Raw genomic sequence first — 22311 nt, forward strand, 5'->3', positions numbered from 1 at the left:
CCAAGAAAGCAAAGGGGTTAAGTTTCCAACACCACTTAGGGAGTTCCCAATACCATGTTGGAACCTATCTGACCGAGAGGCAGTTGGGAACGGCTCCAGCCCCTCCTCAGTCTCCCAAATCCCTCGGGGGCTCCCCAAACCCTGAAGCACAGGCACAGCGAAAAAGCCGATGGAAGCGAAACGCCCTCCCGCAGCTCCACAGTGGGCTGAGCAGGAGGGCGGAGCGGACTTCTGTGATGTCACATGACCACGCCCCTCTGAGAGGACGCTGCGCCTGCGCTAGAACGGCTGCCTCGCTCCCGGAAGTGGAGGGTCTACACGCAGAGCGCCGCTGGGTCTGGGTGCCCGGAGGCAGAAGCGCTCTCGGAGCTTCCCCGTCGGTCCCCGACCGCCATGTCGTCTTTCGACACCAACCCCTTCGCGGACCCAGTGGACGTAAACCCCTTCCAGGTAGAGCCCTAATCTTACAGCGCTGTCTAGTGCCGAAGGCCGCCGCCCGGGCCTCTTCGCCAGAGCTGGGAGACGTGGCGTAGGAGGGACGGGCCGTCTGCCCAATGGGAGAGCGGGCTTTGAGGGATGGCCTATCGTAGCGTCTGGGGGGCGGGACTAGCAGCAGGTGGACTAGCGGAGGGGGCGGGGTGCTGTACTCTGGGAAGAGGTGGGACTGTCTAGGTCCCGGGACGTAGTCCCTCTAACTGGACACTGCTGGGGAAGGGGACTGGCGCAGACACGATCAGGGAGACCCCCAGCTTCAGGGAGAGAAGCGACTTCACCTGAGGGGGATGTGTGGCTACCACGTCCCGCAGTCTTGGAGAGACACCAGCCTTGAGTCACTTTAGGAGAGGGGGTGACAGCAACATAATGAGGAGGTGGAACCCTCTAGTGGGATGGAGAAATGTGAGAAAATCCCAAGAACACCACCCCCCGCAACATACACACCGCCAACTAGTCTATAAGGTATACGAGAGCCCCTGAGATTTGTCAGGAAAGGAAGGCTGGTAACCCAAGCTGAAATACGGCCTTGATAACAATTTTACACCTTGGTCATGGATCTAGTTTGGACTGGGTTTTGGCTAGATGTGAGAGCCCAGGTTAGGGAGGGAGGAGAGGGTCTTGAAGTACAATGAATGTTGGTCTGATGGCCCTCTGTATGGTGGCAGGGTAGTTGAGATGCACTGACCTATGAGCTGGCCTCACCTTTTGAACAATCGACCGAGGAAGAAAGAGACTTCCTATTTAAAGCCAAAACTCTTCCGCCTTTGAGCTAAGAGCACAAGGCTATTCTTTTCCATGATGAAAGATTGGGACTCCTGTTAGCTCCACAGTTCCTATGCCTCTTGTTTCATGTCTGCTCAAAACCAGTTCTAGGGAAGCTTGCTTGTGCTGACTGGTGATTTATGAGGCCTGAGCTTTCTGCTTTGTCAGGATGTCACCAGGCACATGAACCCATCCTGCTTGTACTTTATTTTGGTCACTGGCAACTTTAAGTTTCCTGCAGGTGTAGGGGAAGTTCTTGGAGGGGTCCTTCCTGCAACTCACAGCATGAGCTTTCCCACCTTGAATCCCTTCAGGAGTTAGAACAAACAAAGGAGACTAGAATGAATGTCTGAGAGTAAAAACTTTAAGTCTCTTTCCTGGTCGCAAGGTGACTTAGCCACTGGGAGCCCTCAAGGCAAATTTTGATAGCTTTGTAACCTCAGGGAATTCCTAACATTCCTCATGTAGCTTAATGCTTCTTGACAGAACTATTTGGAGGACTTTATCTCTTATGTAATGCAGTCATCTCTATTTCAGTAAAGAAAGAACATTTGCATTTTTTTTCTTCTGCCAGTGTCTTCAGGTAACTGTTTTGCTTTAGTTATAAAACTGCTGGGCTTCCCTGGTGGCGCAGTGGTTGAGGGTCCGCCTGCCGATGCAGAGGACATGGGTTCATGCCCCGGTCCGGGAGGATCCCGCGTGCCGCAGAGCGGCTGGGCCCGTGAGCCTGCGCGTCCGGAGCCTGTGCTCCGCAGCCGGAGAGGCCACAGCAGTGAAAGGCCCGCGTACCGCCAAAAAAAAAAAACTGCTGTATGTTACTGGAGTTTGAGTTTTAGTAAGGATCTAGTAGCCTTTTGGTATGTGTGCTGTGTAATGATGTGCCTTTTTCTTTCTTCTTTTTTTTTTTAATCCTGTCAGAATCAGAAATAAAATGTCTGCTGCCATCTGACAGAGGCAGTCAGCTGTCCAAAGATGCAGAGAGCTTGTCTTCAGTGCTAGCAGTGGGACAAATAGTTGGCCTAAATTTTTCTCTGTATAAATAGCAGCTTGAAAGTCTTAAACCGTGTCTCCAACCCCAGAAATGATTGTGCAAACTGTGGTAGAAGTAACTTCTGCATTCAAGCAAGACAGTCTGTCCATCAGGCAGCCCCAGGATATGGCAGGACAGGAAGCAGCTGTGGTCCTGCAAAGAGCAACATCTGGAGGGGAAGCCTGTGTGGGAAGAAGAGAGCTGGCTGGCTGCGATTCTGCTCCTCCTGCCCTGGGCTGGGTTTTCCCTCTTGGCGCACAGCTGTGTGGGGAGAAGGAGATTTGGGTGTGAGGCCCCAGATCTCCTTCTCCTGGAAAGCTGCCCTCCCTCTCCTTGTGATGGTAGTGTCTGCTTCCCTGACTGCCAGAGCTGGGACATTGGGAGGGTGTAGCCCTTGGGTGACTGGGTGTGAACCCAGCTTCATTTACCTAGGGTGTTGGCACAGAGCTCAGGAGAGAGCAGGTGGAGAGGAGATAGGCTCAGAAACTGTCACACCTAGCCGGCCCTCAGAGCAGAGCCTTTTTGTTTTCCTCCATGGTGGTTTATAAAAATGTACTTAGTGTTTGGAGTCCATGGTTGACTTTTAGAGCTGGGACATCCTCAGAAATCTCTTCTAACCCTTTAGTTTAGAGATGAGGAAACCAAGAACCCAGGGAGGATGGGACATACCAGAGTCACCAGCTAATTTGAAGCAGGAAGGGACTCAGATCCAGGTCTCATTCTCAGGACAGTGCTGTTTCAAACGTTTTAAACTGCCTTGGTGTTACTTAGCCCAACAAATTAATATTAGGTAAGCTTTTTTGTTGTTGTTCAGTGGGTGGGGCTGGAATAATATGGATTGTATTGTGCTTTTTTAAGATGGTACTTTAATGCAGCATGTGTTCTGAGTAATACCAGTCCTGAAAGGTGCTCAGGGTTCTGTGGTCCAATACGTTTAGGAATCATTTTTCTTGAAACTTGACCAGGCTTTTTAGTTTGTTAAAGGCTCCAAGAAATCCTACAATAAAGATATTTGCTCAACTTTGTTTGACCCAGCCTTTCTCAGAGTTATTCAGCCACGGAATCCTTTTTCTGCTAACTCTTGTAATATCCCCTGAAGCTCCTGGTGCGCCTTTAAGCTGACTTCCTTATAAATGTTCTTTAGGTATACCCTACTCTCATCCCCACCCCAAACTGTGGGCATGGGTTTTTATGATCCCCTCCTTGTGTATAGTTACAGTGGGATTATTAGAACACTTCCTGCACAGTAACACTATGAGTGGAAAATTGTCACAAGAGTGCAGAAGAGGTTTTACCAAACTCCTAGGAGGAAGCAGGAAACTGCAAGCCAAGTGTGGCTGATTTCCCAACCTCCACTGGCACTCCCTAATCCCTCTGTGAATTATGGCACATCTGCTTTGTACCATCTGGGTATGCAGGTCCTTCTTTCCAGCATGTCTGTTGCCAAAATTTTCTCAGTCTTGGGTGATGAAGAGGTTGAGGGCTACAGGTAGGCATTGTACCCCCGTTTTCTTTTTCAGCAGTCCACTAACAAGCAGCTCACCCAGGCAAATGCCTGGGCTGCTTTCCTACTTGGTGTATCTGCCAGGTTACCCCAGGCAGTCGGCATTGATCTCAAGGAGGGGGAGTGGACTAGCTGGTGGTGCTGAACAGAGAAAGCCTTTCAGCGTTCATGAGTTGCCAGATCACACCATATCACTTTCACACGTTGCCTCCTTGCAGTTAAAAGATAATCTCAGTGGTGTGGCTGCTTCCAAGGATTTAAAACGTTTCTCTCCTGTGGGAGGAGAAAGTGGTGGCAGAAACGTGATTTGGGTGTGAACAGAGTTACATGAAGTTCCCTGCACAGACACTGAGGGCTTTGTCACTTCCCAGAGAGGGTGGGCTCCAGCTCGACTGTACCTTTGGGAATTCTCAAAACCACCAGTTGGACCTGGTAGAACTTTCCTGTGGAACAGGAGCATTGTCTCGAGAAATTTGAAAATGGCAAGGTTCATATAGTTTAACTGTCCCCAGACAGCTGCCCAGATGGGGGCAGGGGGTGAGGGAGGTGTCCCTGACTTTATGGTTGGCGCCTGGAGCCAGGCTGGGTGTTCGAAAGCACTTGGCCAGAGACACAGCTGAACTTTGACCCTATACTATTAAGTTTTCTTTGGAGCCACTTGGTGTAGGATGATCCTGGGTTCAGAGAAATGGTAATATTTAACCAGGACAAACAAGGGGTACCTGCTGCTTCTTCAAGAAAAGAGTGCCGTGCACATTAATTAGCAAGGTGTGACCCGTCCAGCAGTGCTCCTTTGAGATGCTGACATGTTTTTGCACATCACTGAGCCACTGCTGCTCCAAGATCCTGTGCAGGTGACCAAGATAAATGGGCACATGGCCTGTCAGAGCTTGTAATCTGGCAGGAGAGCTAAGAAATGCTCGCTGATCATGACAGCATGCCGTGGTGCGTAAAGGGCAGTCAAAACTTGCCAAAAGGATCTGTGAGGGATCTGAGGAGGAATGAGGCAGAGTCCCGTGGTAGGAAGGGCTTGAGCTGAGAGCAGAAAGCCTGGCATATGGCAAGAGAGGGTATCTCAGGTGAAGGAGCGCCAAGAACTTAAAGTCGCTTCCACACACTGTCACCCCCGCAGTCCCAGGCGCCTCCTCACTCTTGGATCCTGTGGTCTCTCGGGAGCCATGGGCCCACGATATGCCTGCTGCTTGTGATGCACAAGCTCATTTGGCCAGTCTCTCTTGAAATTCTCTCTGTCCTTGGCCTCTTTACACTGGTAACTCTCACCTCCTTCCGCCTGTTTTCTCTTCCTGTCTCATACCTTTAAGGGTGTCCTGGAGTTCTGTCCTTGACTTTGTTCTCACTGTATACCTTTCCAAGTAAGTCTTTCCACTTTTATGGCTTCAGAATAGCATCTGCATACCAGTGGTCCCAGATCTAGAACTCTAGCCCTCACCATTCTCCTGAGCTTCAAACCAGTACTTCCAGCTGTCACCTGGACATTTCTACCCATTCCACCCAGATGCATTTTTAAAAATAAATTAATTAATTTTATTTATTTTTCGGCTGTGTTAGGTCTTTGTTTTTGCGTGCTGGCTTTCTCTAGTTGCGGTGAGCAGGGACTACTCTTCATTGCAGTGTGTGGGCTTCTCGTTGCGGTGGCTTCTAGGTGCGCAGGCTTCAGTATTTGTGGCACGTGGGCTCAGTAGTTGTGACGCATGGGCTTAGTTGCTCCGCAGCATGTGGGATCTTCCCGGACCAGGGCTCAAACCCGTGTCCCCTGCATTGGCAGGTGGATTCTTAACCACTGTGCCACCAGGGAAGTCCCGAGATACATTTTATACATCTCTCCAGTGTGACTCAGTACCTTCTCAGATCCTCTCCCCACTCCCACACACCTGCTCCTGAAAATCCTGTTCCTCTTCTCCCATGACCGCCTTGTTCAGTGGCCCCCTCCCCTCCCCTCCCCTCCCCTCCCCCTCCCCTCCCCTCCCCTCCCCCTCCCCTCCCCTCCCCTCCGCTCCCCTCCCCTCCCCTCCCCTCCCCTCCTCCTCCCCTCCCCTCCCCTCCCCTCCCCTCCTCCTCCCCTCCCCTCCCCTCCCCTCCTCCTCCCCTCCCCTCCCCTCCCCTCCCCTCCCTCCCCTCCCCTCCCCTCTCCCCTCCCCTCCCCTCTCCCCTCCCCTCCCCTCTCCCCTCCCCTCCCCTCTCCCCTCCCCTCCCCTCTCCCCTCCCCTCCCCTCTCCCTCCCCCTCCCCTCCCCCTCCCCTCCCCCTCCCCTTCCCCTCCCCTCCCCCTCCCCCCTACCCCCCCTCACCTCCTCTCCCCGTCTTGTCTTGTCCTGCAGTAACTCCATACCTCGACCATCCCGGGGAGTGGCCAAGCCTGTACCACCTACCTGAGAAGGGTCTCTGGAGCCCGTACCCTCTTCTCTATCTCCAGAGTCATCCCTTAGTTCAGGCCTTATTATCACCCACGTGGATTCTTGTGTCCCAGTCAGTCTTCCCACCATCCTCCTTCCCTACACATCACACTCTCCTCACTGCTGGCAGAGGTGATCACTGCTCACAATCTCTAGTTGTCCACATTGCCCACAGGGTGAAGTCTGAACTCCTGCAGTACGGCCTGACCTATTCTGCAGGCTGGGTCCCTGGTGCTCCTCTCTGTATATACACACTTCACCCCACTGCCTCCAGAACCTTCTCCCTGAACACACGCAAGCTCTTTTTAAAGATGCTGTGTCTTTGCAAATGCTGTTCTTCTCTTCCTCTTTAGTGCTTGCTAAATTTCTTTCCTCTTTCAAGATCCAGTTCAGATGCCACCTCAGTGAAGCCTTCCCTGAGTCTCCAACAGCTTCCTCACTCCCTCCTCTGCGAGCCTATTGCACTTGCCCGCACCTTGTTCAGCACTGATAACGTGCTGTCACTTCTTGCCCTGGCTTCTGTTGTGTTCTCTGTGCTATTTGCTTCTTGGGGGCAGGAACCAAGGCTTTTTCTTTGTGCCCTTGCCCTGTGCTGGTGTGGAATGGTTTGTGTAGGGAGTAAACAGACCGAGGTGGAAGGAGATGGCGGGGGCTCCGTTTGATTGAGGACAGGCTGTGCCGAGAGGAGAGCTGGTGCCAGGTCAGGGAGGGCCTCAACGCCAGGCCGGGGACTTAGACTCACTTTTTTGGGTGCTTCTGTACATCACTGCTGTGGCAGGGAGGGAGCCCCCAAGGTGCATGTTGCTTATTTGGTGGGTTCTCAGGCTCTCTTTTTAAAAATAAGTGTGTACGTGGTGTACGTGTGTGTTTAACATAAACATAACATAATCGCATTATAGAAAATTGGTAAAACAAAGTAAATCATCCATATTTCTACCAGTCTTTTACAACCATTGTTATTTTGATGTATTTTCTATATGAGTACTTCTGATAGAATTGTCATTTGATATTCATATAACCAAGCCTTTTCTCTATTGCTGCCCTGTGTTCATAGCTGTGATTTTTAGTGTCTGTTTAGGCCATTGAGGGGATGTGCACCAAAATGTACTTGTGCTCGCTGTCACTGGATATTTAAGTCATTCTCTGCTTTTTTTCCCCTGTTGTAAATACTGGTGCAATGAATACATTTGCAGATACAGATTTTTACATATTTTCCTCATGTTTCCTTTGGATGGCTTCTCAGGCTCTGGCTCAGAGAGTACCAAGGTTAACTGTGGCTCTTTGTATGCCTGGGACCCAGCCAGCCGATCTGGCGATGACTGCCCCTTCTTGTTCTATGACACACAGCCTTGTCGCTAAAGCAAATAGGACTTCACAGAGGTTCCAAAGGATTGGTGACTCTCTGCCTCCCAGAGAAAGTGGCCGAGTTTCTTTTAGTCCATGAGGTATTTATTTAATGTATTTGGAGCCTGAAATAAATCTCACATTGGGAGCCTGGGTGGAGTGTAGGGTGGGAAAGCAAGGAAGAGTCACAGTAAACTCGAGCACAGCCAGGACCTGGGAGATGCATGGAAAGGGGTTGCCAAACTAGTGAAAGCAAGTGTATTTTTCAAGGCCCTTCCCCGGCAGAGTTGCAGCCTAGCTGTGCTGCGTCTTTTTCTCAGTCCCTCACACCCCAGCTCCACGGAGTGTTCCTTTGCCCCGCAGCTGTGGTGGCCTGAGCTTTCTGACTGGGCCTTTGCTCCCCTTCCTCCCCTCCTCTTAGAACTGTGCCTTTCTCCAAGCCCGCCTGGGCCTCCTCTCCCCTCCCCTCCCCTCCCCTCCCCTCCCCTCCCCTCCCCTCCCCTCCTGTTTTTACTCCCGAGCTGTGTGCACGTGTCTCAGCTACCAGACTTTGGTCTCCAGAAGGGCAATAGCTGCGTCCTTTTCCTCTTGGTGTGTCCCTCACACTGTTTGTGACTGCTTGCTGAGTGAAAAGAACTGAGATCAGGAGCCTTCTGTTTGTTATAAATTCAGTAAAGGGCATTAACCAGTTTGAGTCCTTTGGGCACTGAGGGAGTGTCAGGTTACTTCTTTGTAGTTGAAACTTAGCTCTCACCATGCTTTTAAATAACTACTTGACCCATTTGTGAGCCAGCTGATGCTGGGTGAGTGGGAAGGAAGGTTGCTGCTGTTGACTTCTTACTTGTGACTTGGAGTAAAATCTGAGGGTCCTCATTCAGGCCAGTCAGTGTGGTCCTTACTTGCAAGATTCTCTGCCTGTGTCCTACCAGGGGTGTTCGCCAGGAAAGACTGCTCTGAAGTCTGGGAATAAAGAGCCGAGCAGAAGCAGTCGTCCCAATCACTCACGGTGCCCTTGTCAGCATCCCTCGACACCTCAACCCCACGTTGACTGAACACCTTCCGTTGGTCAGCCCCCAAGCCAGGCTTTGGGGACGCACTGCCCACTCAGGTTTACCACTCGTGTCTTTGGAGACAGACAGACTTGGATTCAAAATTGGGCTCAGAGACTTCCCTGGTGGCGCAGTAGTTAAGAATCCGCCTGCCAATTCAGGGGACACGGGTTCGAGCCCTGGTCTGGGAAGATCCCACATGCCGCGGAGCAACTAAGCCTGTGTGCCACAACTACTGAGCCTGCGCTCTGGAGCCCTTGAGTCACAACTACTGAATCGCGCACCCTAGAGCCCGTGCTCCACAACAAGAGAAGCCACTGCAATGAGAAGCCTGTGCGCCACAACAAAGAGTAGCCCCTGCTCGCCGCAACTAGAGAAAGCCCCAACGCGACCATAACTAACTAACTAACTAACAAAAACAAAATCTGGCTCAGCCACTACAGTCCCTGAGGTCTTGGATGAGCTACTTCCCCTCTCTGAGCTGGGAACTTCCCCTCACAACAGGATGGTTGTGAGGTTGAATGAGGAGGTGCGTTGTAGCTTTTCTCAGCCAGTGCTGCTCAGCTGAGCTGTGGAACACAGAAGCTGAGTGCAGCTAGTGTTTTCTCCATTCTCCCAAGGATGGAACATAACCAGGACTGTTCTAGATGTGCAGGAGAGAAGTCAAGTCACTGCAGACAGTGGATGCCTTGGGGCAGTGGGGCTTAATTCTGTCGAGGAACCAGGTTGAAAAAGAACCTGGTAGAAGCTTCTTTTCTGGTGGCTTGACACAGTGGCCAGTTCTGGGATGACTAGAATTCCACAGTAGCATCGCTGTGTGATGAGCCTGGCACATGGTAGACACTCAGTAAATGTCTGCTCCCTTGTCTGTCCCTCTTCTTCCCTCCTTCTCTCACCAGGCCTCAGCCTCTCTTGAAGCCATATACATCTTTCAGAAAGAGCCTAGGTCTCCTCAGGTGGAAAGTACCCGTGTCTCCCAGAGTGTTCCAGGCTCCTTTTCCCAGGCAAGGTGCCTCTGGGCCCCAGGGCTGCTGCTGTGATGCAAGTGGCCCTCCCCTTCTGTGTGCCCTAGCATTTGGGCAGTAGCTCCTGGAGAAAGCAGAGGAGGGCCTGCAGCATCTAGCACTTATTCTCAAACATTACCTGAGCTTCTGCTTGCATCAGGCTCTCTTCACCAAGCACTGGGGAGCCAGGAATACGAACTAGATCCAGAAACACCTGGTTACAGAGTTTATAGCCTGCTAGAGTAGACAGGATTTGTTTGTGGTGAGCCTGGTGAGGGTCCAGGGCCGATTTTTTTAAGATTTTAGAGAAAGGAGGAGGGGTCACTATGGATAGGGTAGTCAGTCCCCCTGCCTCCCAGAATCCTCTTCTGGCTGACCTTGGTAAAGGAAATGACGTCTCTTCATGGCTCTGGAGGCTGCCTACTAAACATGCGTATCACAGCCAGGCATGTGCGCTGGCTCCTGAAACTGCTGCTGGAGCTGCCCTGCTGTCCTTGTCCTGTAGTGACAGACTCAAGTTCCTTGGACAGTGGATCTAATTTCAGTGACTGCAGCTCACTTTCTCTGCTGTGGCTTGATGTCTGTAGAGTCTGAAAGGGGAACAGATACTGAGCCCCAGATCTTTCATGCAGGAAGGCAGCTCAGTAATTCTGGGATAAATCTGCTAGATGTTCAGCCAACAACCTCAAGGCCAGTTCGCCAACTTCAGGTGGCCTCTCAAGCCTCACCTTGTCACTTTGTCCAAGTTGCAGGAGCCACCAGGCAGGGATGGTGTCCAGCAGAAAGGACACAGCCACACTGCCTCTTTGCAGAGGAGACTGGGTGAGGTGCAGAGGAGACTGGGTGAGGTGCAGAGGACAAGGACCATCCAGAGACGGGAAGTGAGTTGGGGCTGGGCTAGGCCCTGGGACCCTGCAGACACAGGCTCACCTTCTAGGAGCTGACGGCCTTGGTAGGAAGTTAGTGTGTGTGAAAAAGGTATGTTCGGTGCTGACCCGTGGCTCTATAAATGTTCAGAATAGCGAGCCAGCTCCCATTTTGAGACCTAGGACAAGTACTGCACTGTGGCGAATATCCGTTTCCACATCTAAAAATTGAGGGGTGGTTCTCTGAGGGTCTGTTGTTAATGTGTTTAAGAATCCAATCTATGGAGGCTTCCTGCTGGAGGGGAAGCTGGGCATGAAGGACAGGAGCATCCGGACCAGTAGTGAGGGACTAGGGGTGAGGTGTACAGACAGGGAAGCCTAGGTGAGGCCTTATAATGGGGACCTTGGCAGAGTCTGGTGGCAGCTGTTTCCCTCAGAGGCATCTCTGTCCAGCTGGACCTGAGCCCCATGCTATTTTGTATGGGGAAGGGGAGGGAGTGTACAGGAGCTCTGTTGGGTGAGGGGCAGGATGAAGACAGCCCGGCCTCAGGCCAGCACGGAAGCTGCTCTGGTGGAGAGGGTGGCGGAGATCCCTGTGTGAGGCCCTCAGCATGAAGGGTTGGCCTCGGCAGAGATCAGATGGGAAAGGGAAGATTGAAAACTCGGGAAAAGGCTGTGTTCTGAGGACATTTTTGCATTTTCTGAAAAGAATCTGGAAAAAAACAACCCACAACAATTTCTTGGCTTTTCATCTGAGTCCTTCATATCTGTATTCCTAGCAAGTGCGCATGATTTAATAAAACTAGCACTGGCAGCCAGCAGCATGTTTTTGCTCCAGAATCTTAAACTGTCCTTTAAAAAATAAGAGGAATAAATGTTTTCTGTAAAATAATAAATAAAACAGTACAGAGAGGTTAGAAAGTGAAAAGTACATATCCATCCACACCACCTCATTTACCCGCCTCGCCCACCTGCTTCCCCTCCAAAAAAAAAAACAAACCCTCCCTGGAGGTTAATACTATAAACCATTTTAAATTTCTTTGTTTTCTTTGTTGTTGTTTTTTTTTGGCTGTGCTGCGTGGCTTGTGGGCTCTTAGTTCCCCGATCTTAGTTCACTGGCTTGAACCCGGGCCCCGGCAGTGAAAGCGCCAAGTCCCAACCACTGGAGTGCCAGGGAATTCCCTAACCGTTTTGAATTTCTAAAGGGCACTAATAGGAACTTGTGTGGTGTGTATTCCCATGCCTCAGAGTGTAGACCTTGCTCTGGGTCTCTTCCGGGAAGTCATCTGGGCTGAACCGCTTCTTTTCCAGAAAGGGAAAAGCGATTGCAGCTGTGGTGTGGCAGAGGCTGGGCACAGGAGCCTTCGGGAGAGGCTTTCCAGGGCACTAGGAAGGGCCATCAGCAGCCTTCAGCCAGGTGTCCCTGGGAGGGGCCAAGAGATGGTGATCTCCCTCTGCCTCACCAAGGTTCTCCCTTTTCCCTAGCGTCTAATGGCTCTTTTTCACTTTCTCAGGATCCCTCTGTGACCCAGCTGACCAGTGCGCCACAAGGAGGCCTGGCTGAATTCAACCCCTTCTCCGAGGTTGGTGAGCATGCCCTCTTTCTGAGTCCCTGGGTCCTCTGGGTGGTGCTGGCGTCTCTGGGGTAAGGAGACTTGGCAGAGACAGAGACAGAATAGCTGCAGTCCTCAAAGGGACAGTCCTAATGTGAACTCAGGGGGGTGGGGTAAGGATGAGGAACTCATCCATTCTCCCCCTGGGGTCCGTGATCTGGGCCCCTCCCAGAACAGGGCCAGGCAATGCTGGGGAGCTCTGGATCCAGCAGGGGTCTGGGTTAGGCATCACATCGCCCAGAGCCTGAGGCTCGTTGGCCAAGAAGCTGCAGAAGGAGGCCCAGGGAAGGCCCAGAGGGAGTGCCCCTCACAGGCAGGGGCATATCACTCACCCTGCTGTGGGTTTGTCCCCACATGGCCAACTAGTGGAGGCCCACTCACCTCCCTCCTCTGATCTGCCCCGTGCAGACAAATGCAGCGACAACGGTTCCTGTCACACAGCACCCTGGGCCCTCGCAGCCGGCAGTTCTCCAGCCCTCAGTGGAGCCAACACAGCCAACCCCCCAGGTACTGTTGACAGGATCCCTGTGACTGCTCCTTTCCAGAAAGGGGCACACCCAGACCAGTAGCTGAGCCCTGAGATTGAGGGGTGGGCAGAGGGCTTTCATCCTGGCTTCCCTTTCAAGGTCCTTTGGATCATCTCTTGGAAGTTGGTCACTTGCAGATGGAGAGTCTGCTCTGCCAACCTATATCATCTCCCAATATCCTCTCCCCCACCCTACTTCCACCACCCAAAATAAGCTCTACTCACCAGGCCAGGGTCCTTGGTGTCAGAGAGAGCATTTGATCCTGTTGTGCTGTTCCACACCCTCCTTGGGCCTTCGGTTTGTTCTCTCTTACACAGGGCCCAGAATCTCTCCTCTCCCTCCCTCCCTCTCTCTCTCTCCTCCTCCTTTTTTTTTTTTAACCTCATTTATTCCTGCCCACCTTCCTGTTTTCCTTTGTCCCTTCACCAAATACTGTGAATCTTTCTGCTTTGTGCCCGACACTCCCCTCCATGCCTCACTGCCCTACCCCACGCTCCTCACTGCCCCCGGTGAGTATGGCCCACAGTGGAGTTGTATGTTGCAGCTCCTGCTTAGACAGGCCAGCAAGTTCCTGCCTACCAGATTCCTGGCAGTGAGCGAGCTCTCAGAGGGGCAGATGCTACTAGGAGGAGATAGTATTCTCAAAGACAGCCACATGCGAAACCTTCCGAAGGTAGGCAAAGTGTAGATGAGCAAGAGTGAGGGCAAGGCCCCTGGAGCCTGCCCAAGCTGGGCTGTGGACTCTAGCGGGCCCCAGGCTGCCCCTACCGTCTGACTGGACTTGCTCTGAACGTTCTGCCCTGCCTGGGCCCCTGAGCCCCACCCATAGCCCTAGAACCCTGTGGAGGTGAGGCAAGGCTTAGGGGCAGGGGTGACTTTGCTGTTCGGCTGGGTGGTGGGCCGTAGGGACCTGGTCCTACTCAGCTGAAGTTGCAGACTTGGGAGAGGAGGCTAAGCCCCTCCACGTGGTTTCGGGTGGTCAATTCTTCCGCCCCCACTGCCTGAAGTTTACCTCCTGAAGGTAGCCTTAGCTCTTTGGAGAACGCCTTTTGGAGAGAGAGCGCACGCGCGTAGCTACGTATGTACAGGTATGCCTGCCTTGTCATCCTGTGAGATGACCTGTTTGATACCTGCTCCCTAAAGAGGACTGTAGACTTCAGGAGGAACCAGGTCCCAACAGGGGGAGCAGGGCCCTGGGCTGGAACACCAGACCCAAGCCCAGCCGTATTCAGCCTCACGTGTAGTACCCTAGCTGCCTCACTCAGAGGCCCAGCTCTGCCTGGAGAGGGAGAGAGCTTGGACTCTTCATGCCATGAAAGCCGGGCGAGGCAGGGCCAAACCTAAAGGGCTGTCCTGGGTTATACTGGGTAACAGTTCAGGTGGACCTCTGGGCAGCTCCTGGGGGTGGGGCGGGGGGTGGTGCTTAAACATAGATCCCCGAGGCTCTGGGTACCCAAGGCTGCACTCGAGTATCTCCCTTCCCCTCGCACTGCTGGCAGGTTTGCACTGTTTCCCCTTCACACACACACACACACACACACACACACACACACACACACACACCCACACACACACTCTTCAAGTGAGGTTGGGTCTCTGGGTTTCTGGCTGTAGGTTAGTTTCTTGTGAGGTCTTTTTCCCTTTGCCCTTACTCCAGAAATCACTTTAACTGAACTTTGCCTGGTCTCCAATATGGGAAATAACCCTAACCCTAACTCAAGCTCAGGGATGAAGGGGAGAGAAGAGACCTGGTAATGGCTAAGGGGCCAGAGGTGGTATAGAGGTGGTAGGGGGCAGGTCACCTTGGCCTCTCTACGGTGGTCTCAGGTACCCAAGACACCCTGGGGCTAGGACTCTGGGCTCTCCCTGCATGGGGGCAAGGCCCCTCTGACTTCTACTCATGCTGACACTGTCTCACTGTCTCTTGTGTCTGGCCACCCGCCACCTCCTCTGTTCCCTCCAGGCTGTGGCCTCTGCAGCCCAGGCAAGCCTGCTCCGGCAGCAGGAAGAACTGGACAGGAAAGCAGCTGAGCTGGAACGCAAGGAGCGGGAGCTGCAGAGCACTGTAACCAACTTACACAGTAAGGGAGGCCACCGTGCTTGGCTTAGGGAGTTCCCCAAGCCCTCTTGTTCTGGGGCAGCCTCGGAGCTTTGCTGAACTCCTGTTCATCTTAGAATGGCATTGGCCTTGGGGAATACCAAGTAAGGTGGAGGTTAGGAGACTTGCCATGTAGTCCTAATGGATATAGATTATTTCTACACTCCTTCCCAGCTCTAGAATTCTTAGATAGAGTGGGGGCACTGATCCCAGGATTCCTTACTCATGATGAGGACCCTTTGCGCTTATGGTCTGGTTGTTAATGAAAATAATCACTTAGGCTGTTGAGCTCTGTGTTTCCCAGTACATTTGGGGTCCATTATCTTGGCGTGAGCTCATGGGTATTTGTGTCCCATCACCCTTTTCCCATCTCACTCCGTATCCATAGACCCCGAGCCCCGCCTGCTGGCGCTGCTCTGGGAGCCCTGGTTTGACCCATGAATGAGGCCAGTGTGTGCATTCCGCCAAGCTGCTGCTGAGGCTGGGCTCACGTCCTCACCTCTTTCCACACAGTGAGAGAGAACAACTGGCCGCCCCTGCCCGTGTGGTGCCCTGTCAAGCCCTGCTTCTATCAGGATTTCTCCACAGAGATCCCTGCCGACTACCAGCGGATATGCAAGATGCTCTACTATCTCTGGATGTGTGAGTCCTGCTCCTGCCCCTTTGAGCTCCAGGGTGAAATGGGCTGTGACTCAAGAGCCCTATCTCTGCTCTGGCGGCTCCTCCCTGGCGGGCTCCAGCCTTTCTGAGTGCTGGGCTGGGGGGTGCCTTCTGCCCACATAATTGGCCTTCTACAGTCTGCTGCCTGTCCTGGGAACCTCCCCTCAAGGGCCACTCCAGACCATGGATCGGGTAGAGTGGGACGAGCTGGAGGCTTCTGAGTTCCTGCAGAGCTCACTGCACTAAAGGACCCTCCTTAGGTGAAGGCCTCCCCTCCCCACAGTCCCCTCAGCTCCTAGGAGTGAGGATAGAAGACTTCCTGTAGCTCCATTGTGGGCTGTGCAGGACCAGGGGAAAGAGTTGCTGAGAGAAAGACTTCATTCCCCAAGGGTCAGCCCTTGGGTCTGCATCTGCCCCTCCACTGCCATTCCTCATACACCTACGCTGTTCCATCGTCTCTTTAGGAACTTGGTTTGGTCCCTGGTTTTAAGGTCGCAGAAAACCAGGATTTGGGAACTAACCCCGCCGATGTACAGACTGAGGTCCTCTAGTATTTCTGCAGCTGCCCTCATAGCCTGGACTTCTTTTCCTTTGCAGGGGGTGGTTTGCCTTGTTGGGGAAGCCTTCAGTCACCTTGGTACAAGCCTCTCTATCTCTCCCCTCTCCTTTCCCAGTGCATTCAGTGACCCTGTTTTTGAACCTGCTTGCCTGCCTGGCCTGGTTCTTAGTCGACACCTCCAAGGGAGTAGACTTTGGCCTCTCGATCTTGTGGTTTGTGATCTTCACCCCCTGTGCCTTCCTTTGTTGGTACCGACCCATCTACAAGGCTTTTAGGTGAGTGGGGCTGGGGCAAGGGGTGAAGCTGGCATCCCCGGTCGCAGGCCAAGGGCCATAAGCCCTGGGGCCCCATCCCAGTCTTAGAGCAGAATGGATTGGTGGGGAAATTCACTTTCCCATTTCAAGCCATAGTGAGAGCAGACAGGAAAGCTGTTTTCCTCAGTTGTACCTGAGGTCTGCTCTGGGCCCTGTCCTTGGACTAGACACAGGAGACCTAGAGAGGAAATCAGGAGCCTTACTTGCCTTCCCCCTGCTCCCAGTTTGTCTGGTTCGGTGGGATTTTAGTCACTGGGAAGAGGGTGTGCTTCTCTGATAGAAGTGAGACTTCTCTGATAGACAGAGTCTGACAGAGTCGGATAAGCTCTCAATGGCTTACCCCTCCATGCTCATTTCTGCTCCTCCCCCACCTCCCCAGTAACTCTTGAGCATCGCTGAGTGCCAGTATTTGACCGGTTGACCTAGAGTCGATTCTGTGGACATGAATGAATCCACCTCACAACCCCCTAGGGCTTTAGAATTGTGCCTCAGAGTTGATGCTTTCAGGACAGAGCCCAGCAGGCCCCTGGAAGAGGGGGCGGGGCAAGTGGCTGAACCCTCCCATGCACTCAGCAGGGTTGCACTCACTGAATATGCACTCACTGCATTCTTGCCCTCCAGGACACCGAGATGGAAGTACTCAAAACACCAGTTTTGTCTGATATTCCCTACTCCCCAAATACCTTTTCTTCTGCCCAGGACTACAGTTCTATTATAAAAGATTTATCATCTTTATAACAGGCTTAGATTTTCTTCCCTGTTATAATGCAAATAAGTACTCCAGGAAATGGACTGTTAGGCTGTTTACATTGTCCTTGGAGTGAGCAACTTTATTAGTTCTTTGAGGAAGCAGTCAAGCACTGACCCCTTAAATTGGAAGGCAGTGGAAGGCAAGCCCTTTTTGATTATGGTGGTGAGTGCCTGTGTCCTTATGGACAGTGTGGCTGGCCCGCTGGAGCTCTTTCTACTAGCATCCTACCTCCTGGCTCCTAGCGAGGAAGGTGTCATAGCAAGTGAAGAAGGCTGAGGAATGAGCCCCAAACCCTCTTGTGACTTCTCGTTTCCCCCTCTCTCCACAGGTCTGACAACTCTTTCAGCTTCTTCCTGTTCTTCTTTGTATTTTTTTGTCAAATAGGGATCTACATCATCCAGTTGATCGGCATCCCTAGCTTGGGGGACAGGTGAGAGCTGGGGTAGCACAGAGGGAGTTGTGCCCTGTTTCTCTGCTCCTAGAAAGCCCCCACAGATGACCCATCTTCCACCGTGGCAGGGAGAGGGGACGGTGGGTCAGCTGGGGTCTGCCTTCGTGCCCCCGTCCACTTCTTCACTGGTAACCTACACTCACTGTCTTGCCTTGCTCACCACTTTCTGGGGCATTGTGAGTGGACTTGGCCTGAATCCTTAGGCTACCAGGGCTGTGTCCTGCCCGGGATGGCCTCCTCTTCCTTTTCTCCTGCCATGGCCTCCTAGAGGCTGGTGCTACTCTCATAGGCCCCAGACAAGCCCTGAGGTTTGGGCAGCTGCTGATGGATGTCCTGGCCTTTGCAAACTGTGAGCTATGACTTTTTGCAGAGGCCCTGTCATCTCAGGAGATGGAGCCCTTGCCCCTTGTGAATCGGCTCCTTCTGGCTGCTCTCCTTGAGCACAGCTGGCTTGAGTGTCCTGGCTACTGCAGTCTTCAGCTCAGAATTAGTCTCAAAAAGAAAAGCCAATGGCTGATGTTTTCCTTTCTGCTCCAGTGCACAGGGAACATTACAGAAAGGTCAGGCTGGCACTTGGCTGAAAGCCTGAGCCTGGAAGGGCTGTACTATTTTGGTCCCCTCCCTCCAGTGGAGCTGGCAAGTCCAGAGTGGTGGGGAGGGGTGACTCAGCTCGCACTCGGAGCAAGTGCACGCTGCCCTCCCCCCACCCCTCTTCCTTCTCACCTTGCTGTTTCTAATCTGGCCCCTTTTCTCTTTGACTGGTGATCCAGTTTCATTACTCATTACCCTAAGTGAGGTCCTGGTAAAAAGCTGTGATTAATAACTGCTGTTTATACCCCGGACTGGGAGCCAGAAGGCTTGAGTTCTGGTCCTGGCTCAGCCACTCACTGCCCTGCCTGGATGAGCTCTGCAGCCTCCAGCCTCCCAGTGCCTTTCTCATCTCACCTCAGAACCCCCCCCCCCCCCCGATTGGGTGGATATAATCCCCCCTCCCTTTTTTGTTATTGATTGTAAAATACACATAACATAAAATTTATCATTTTATTTACCACTTAAACCATTTTAAAATGTACAATTCAGTGGCATTTAGTACATTCACAGTGTTGTGCAAACATCACCACTGTCTAGTTCCAGAACATTTGCTTCACCCCATAAGGAAACTCCATGCCCATTAAGCAATCACTCCTCATTCCCTCGTTCCCTTGTTCCCTGAGCCCCTGGCAACCACTGAGCTGCTTTCTGTCTCTCTGGATTTGCCTATTCTGAACATCTCATATAAATGGAATCATACAACATGTGGCTTTTTGTGCCTGGCTTCTTTCACTCAGCATAATGTTTTCAAGGTTCATGTTATTACTTCATTCCATTTTATGGCTAAATAATATTACATTGTTTTTGGAGATACTGCATTTTGTTTATCCACTCATCGCTTGATAAACACTTGGGTTTCCACCTTTTTGCTGCTGTGTATAGTGCTGCTGTGAACATTTGTGTACAGGTTTTTGAGTACCTGTTTTCAGTTCTTTGGGGTATGTATCCTGGGGTGGAATTGCTGGGTCATATGGTAATTCTGTGTGTAATTTATTGAGGAACTGCCAAACTGTTTCCCACAGAGGCTGAACCATTTCACGTTCCCAATAGCAATGTATGAGAGTTCCGGTCCCTCCATATCCTCATCAGCATTTGTTATTTTCCTCTTTTTTTTCCTTTTTTATATTATAGCCAGTCGAGAAGTGTGGTAATTCATTGTGGTTTTGATTGCTGTTTCCTGAATGATTGTGATGTTGGCCATCTTTTATATGCTTGTTTGGCCATTTGTATATTTTCTTTGGAGAAATGTCTATTCATATCATTTGCTAATTTAGTAATTGGGTTGTCTATTGTTGAGTTCTTTATATATTCAGCATTGTAGCTGCTTATCAGATATAATTTCTTTTCCTTTCTGTGTGTTGTTTTTCACTCTTGATAGTATCCTTTGATGTACAAAGATTTTAAATTTTGATGAAATCCAGTAGTTTTAGTTATTATTAGGTTTGAGTTAATTTTTGTATGTGGTCAAAGTAGGGTCCCCCGTCATTGTTTTGCATGTGGATATCCAGTTGTCCCTGCACCATTTGTTGAAGAGGCCATTCTTTCCCCATTCAGTGGTCTTGGCACACTTGTCAAAAATCAGTTGACGATTGGGATTTCCCTGGCGGTCCAGTGGTTGGGACTCCACGCTTCCGGGGAACTAAGATCCCACATGCCACATGGCCAAAAAAAATCAGTTGACGATAATATATAGGTTTGTTTCTGGGCTCTCAATTCTATTCCATTGATCTATACATCTGTCCTGATGCCAGTACCGTACTGTTTTGATAGCTATAGCTTTGTAGTAAGTTTTAAAATCAGAAAATGTGAGGACATCCCCTTTATAGATGAGGACACTGGGGCTCAGGAAGGAGACATGACTGGCTGGAGGCAGAGGGGCTGTCCCTGGGCTGCAGTGGGAGGAGCTGAGGTGAGAGGATGAATGTAGTGGGTTGGCCAGTGGTCCTCCTTCCCAGAGAGGGGGCCCTCAGGAGTGAGTAGCCAGGCTTTCCATGTCCCCCCTAACCCCCAGAGCAGCAGGAAAAGGCTCTACCCAGGGCTATTCCTGACTGTGAAGGCAGCAGCCACATCCTCCCTTCCAGACCTCACATGGCCCAAAGATTCCCAATGGGCAGTGTGGGGCCTGATGGCCTTCACAGAGGCATGGCCTCTGCAGGGAGATGCCTGGGCGGTGTTCAGCACACAGTGGCCATTTGGAGAAGAGCCCCTCACGGGGAGCTCTGGGGCCCAATCCCACTACACCCCCTACGGCCTCTTCCTCCCTTGCAGTGGTTGGATCGCAGCCCTGTCTATACTGAAGCAAGACTTGGCTGTGTCGATCATCATGATGGTGGTGGCTGGCTTCTTCACCCTCTGTGCCGTGCTCTCACTCTTCCTCCTGAAGCGGGTGAGTGGTGGGTGCTGGGCCAGCTGCAAACCCAAGGAAGCAGGCACCTCTCTCCTGCCTTCTCCATGGGGGTGTTCATCACTACAGCAGTTGGGCCTCCTGTGTCCTCAAAGGTCCAGCAGCTTCCTCCAAGGTTCTGGGTGGGAGGTCAGGCAGGCTGGGGTTTGTGGTGGCTCCCTTGGGAATATAACCTGGATGACTTGGTTCCTGGTGGCCCACAGGGCGGGGCTTTTCTCACCACAGCCTCTTTCCGCAGGTGCACTCCCTGTACCGCCGGACGGGGGCCAGCTTCCAGCAGGCCCAAGAGGAGTTTTCCCAGGGCATCTTCAGTAACAGGACCTTCCGCAGCGCCGCCTCATCTGCTGCCCGAGGAGCCTTCCAGGGGAATTAGTCCTCCTGACTCTCTTCCTCTGCCCTGGCCTTTTCTCTCACCTGCCTTCTGAGCTGCACTTTCCGTGGGTGCCTTAAGCAGTGGCTATGCCCAGCACAGACCTGGGGAGGGTCTTGTCCGTGGCTCTTCCTCCTTCCTCAGCAACCAGCTCTGCCTTCCACCCGAGGAAAGTGGCGGGAGGGACAGGGACTGTTTTTTACACAAGAGGAAAAAAAACAGCTGTCTTTCCTTCTCTGGTGGTGGTTTGGTAGGATTTTTTGGTCTCTCTGGAAGCAGCAGGACCCAAAGTTCTCTTCTCCCTACACACATACACACACATGTACTCACACACATACACACGTGTAAACACTTGGGGTCACTGGCAGCCCTGGGCCCACCCCAGCTGGAGTTTTATTTCTGCTGGAGTCCTGAGATTCCACTCTTTCCCCAACAGGCCTGGCCTGAGTCTGGTGTCACAGACCCAGCCTGTGGCTCCCACAGTCCTGCCCTTCTTTCCTGCCCAGGCTGGGGTAGCCTCCTAAGGGCTCCCCTTTAGATGAGCTGCAGTCTGAACTCTGTTCCTCAGATCACTGGAGTGGTCTCCGGGCTTCCAGAGCCTCTAACCTGGTTGCCCCAGCCTCTTTTCCTGCCTCATGTTTCTCACAAACAGTTTCATAGCCCTTTAGGCCCCCTGCACCCTCCCAGTGTGCCCTCTGGGGCCCTTCCCTCTTTAGACTTACTGAACGTGCAATGGGGTTGGTAGGGATTTGCGGATGGAGAGGGATAGAGGACGCCGACCCAAAGTTGTCTTGGCCAGCCTTTGGCTGTCTTCTAGGAAGGTGGGTTTGACTGTTTGCTTGTGGTTTATTTGGTCCTGGTTTGATTTCTTCTCTTCCGGAGAGGTAGCTGCCCTTTCCCTTGGCCTCAGATTCTGCCCTCCCCCACCCCTGCCCCCCACCATCAGCAATATCTAGCTTGTATGACTCAGAGGGAGGGCAGGGGGAATCAGTTCAGAACTGCATCCTTCAGGCCACCTTTCTGAGGGTTCCAGACTAATCCTCTAGGGTTCTCCCATACTCCCAAGTAAAGTATAGGTCACCTTCCACTAGTCCTGGGGATTCCCAAGGAGGTGTGTCACTGTGATGGGTGCTTAGGAGTTCACGGTTAAAACCTGTACCCTGTCCTCCAGAGGTGGTAGGAGTCGGTGGGTGGACTGAGGGGACTTCTCAAAAAGCTGGCCAACCTGCTACCCAGAGACAGCCCTCAAGCTGCCAGCTTACACAGCCCCAGAGCCACTGAATGATAATGGCAGTGACCAAGGTTTTGTAAACTCCTTTCTGGTATTTTTTTCTCCGTGTATAAATGTATATGTTATGTCTCAATTTTGTCCTTAAATAAAAACAAGACATTTTCAGACAATACTGGTCCTCATGTCTGCTGGACTTGGGAGGATGGGAGTGGCCCATAGGGTAGGGGCTGAGGCACGCCAGCCATAGGCGAGAGGAGACAGTGAAGACTCTGCGT

The 22311-nt window shown here is 52.1% G+C and overlaps 1 protein-coding gene across 3 annotated transcripts; it reads left to right on the forward strand.

Moving 5' to 3' along the window:
* Positions 1-287: 287 nt before the first annotated feature.
* Positions 288-22206, forward strand: SCAMP2 (secretory carrier membrane protein 2). 3 transcript variants are annotated; one of them, XM_032623263.1, is made up of 10 exons: positions 288-450; positions 11982-12050; positions 12489-12587; positions 13152-13280; positions 14571-14688; positions 15219-15347; positions 16040-16199; positions 17318-17419; positions 20300-20417; positions 20674-22206. In XM_032623263.1, the coding sequence occupies exons 1-10, from the start codon at positions 394-396 to the stop codon at positions 20806-20808; spliced, it is 1116 nt and encodes a 371-aa protein (XP_032479154.1). In that variant the 5' UTR covers positions 288-393; the 3' UTR covers positions 20809-22206. The 3 variants fall into 3 exon arrangements, with proteins under 3 accessions (XP_032479154.1, XP_032479152.1, XP_032479153.1); XM_032623261.1 differs by lacking the exon at positions 13152-13280; XM_032623262.1 differs by lacking the exons at positions 13152-13280; positions 17318-17419.
* The last annotated feature ends 105 nt before the right edge of the window (positions 22207-22311 follow it).

The sequence above is a fragment of the Phocoena sinus genome, chromosome 2 (assembly GCF_008692025.1).
Source record: "Phocoena sinus isolate mPhoSin1 chromosome 2, mPhoSin1.pri, whole genome shotgun sequence".
Lineage (NCBI taxonomy): Eukaryota > Metazoa > Chordata > Mammalia > Artiodactyla > Phocoenidae > Phocoena > Phocoena sinus.

Coding starts and splice junctions, on each gene's coding strand:
- SCAMP2 (XM_032623263.1), top strand. CDS start 394: ATGTCGTCTTTCGACACCAACCCCTTCGCGGACCCAGTGGACGTAAAC. Junction 451..11,981: donor TGGACGTAAACCCCTTCCAG/GTAGAGCCCTAA, acceptor TCACTTTCTCAG/GATCCCTCTGTGACCCAGCT. Junction 13,281..14,570: donor ACATGCGAAACCTTCCGAAG/GTAGGCAAAGTG, acceptor TGTTCCCTCCAG/GCTGTGGCCTCTGCAGCCCA.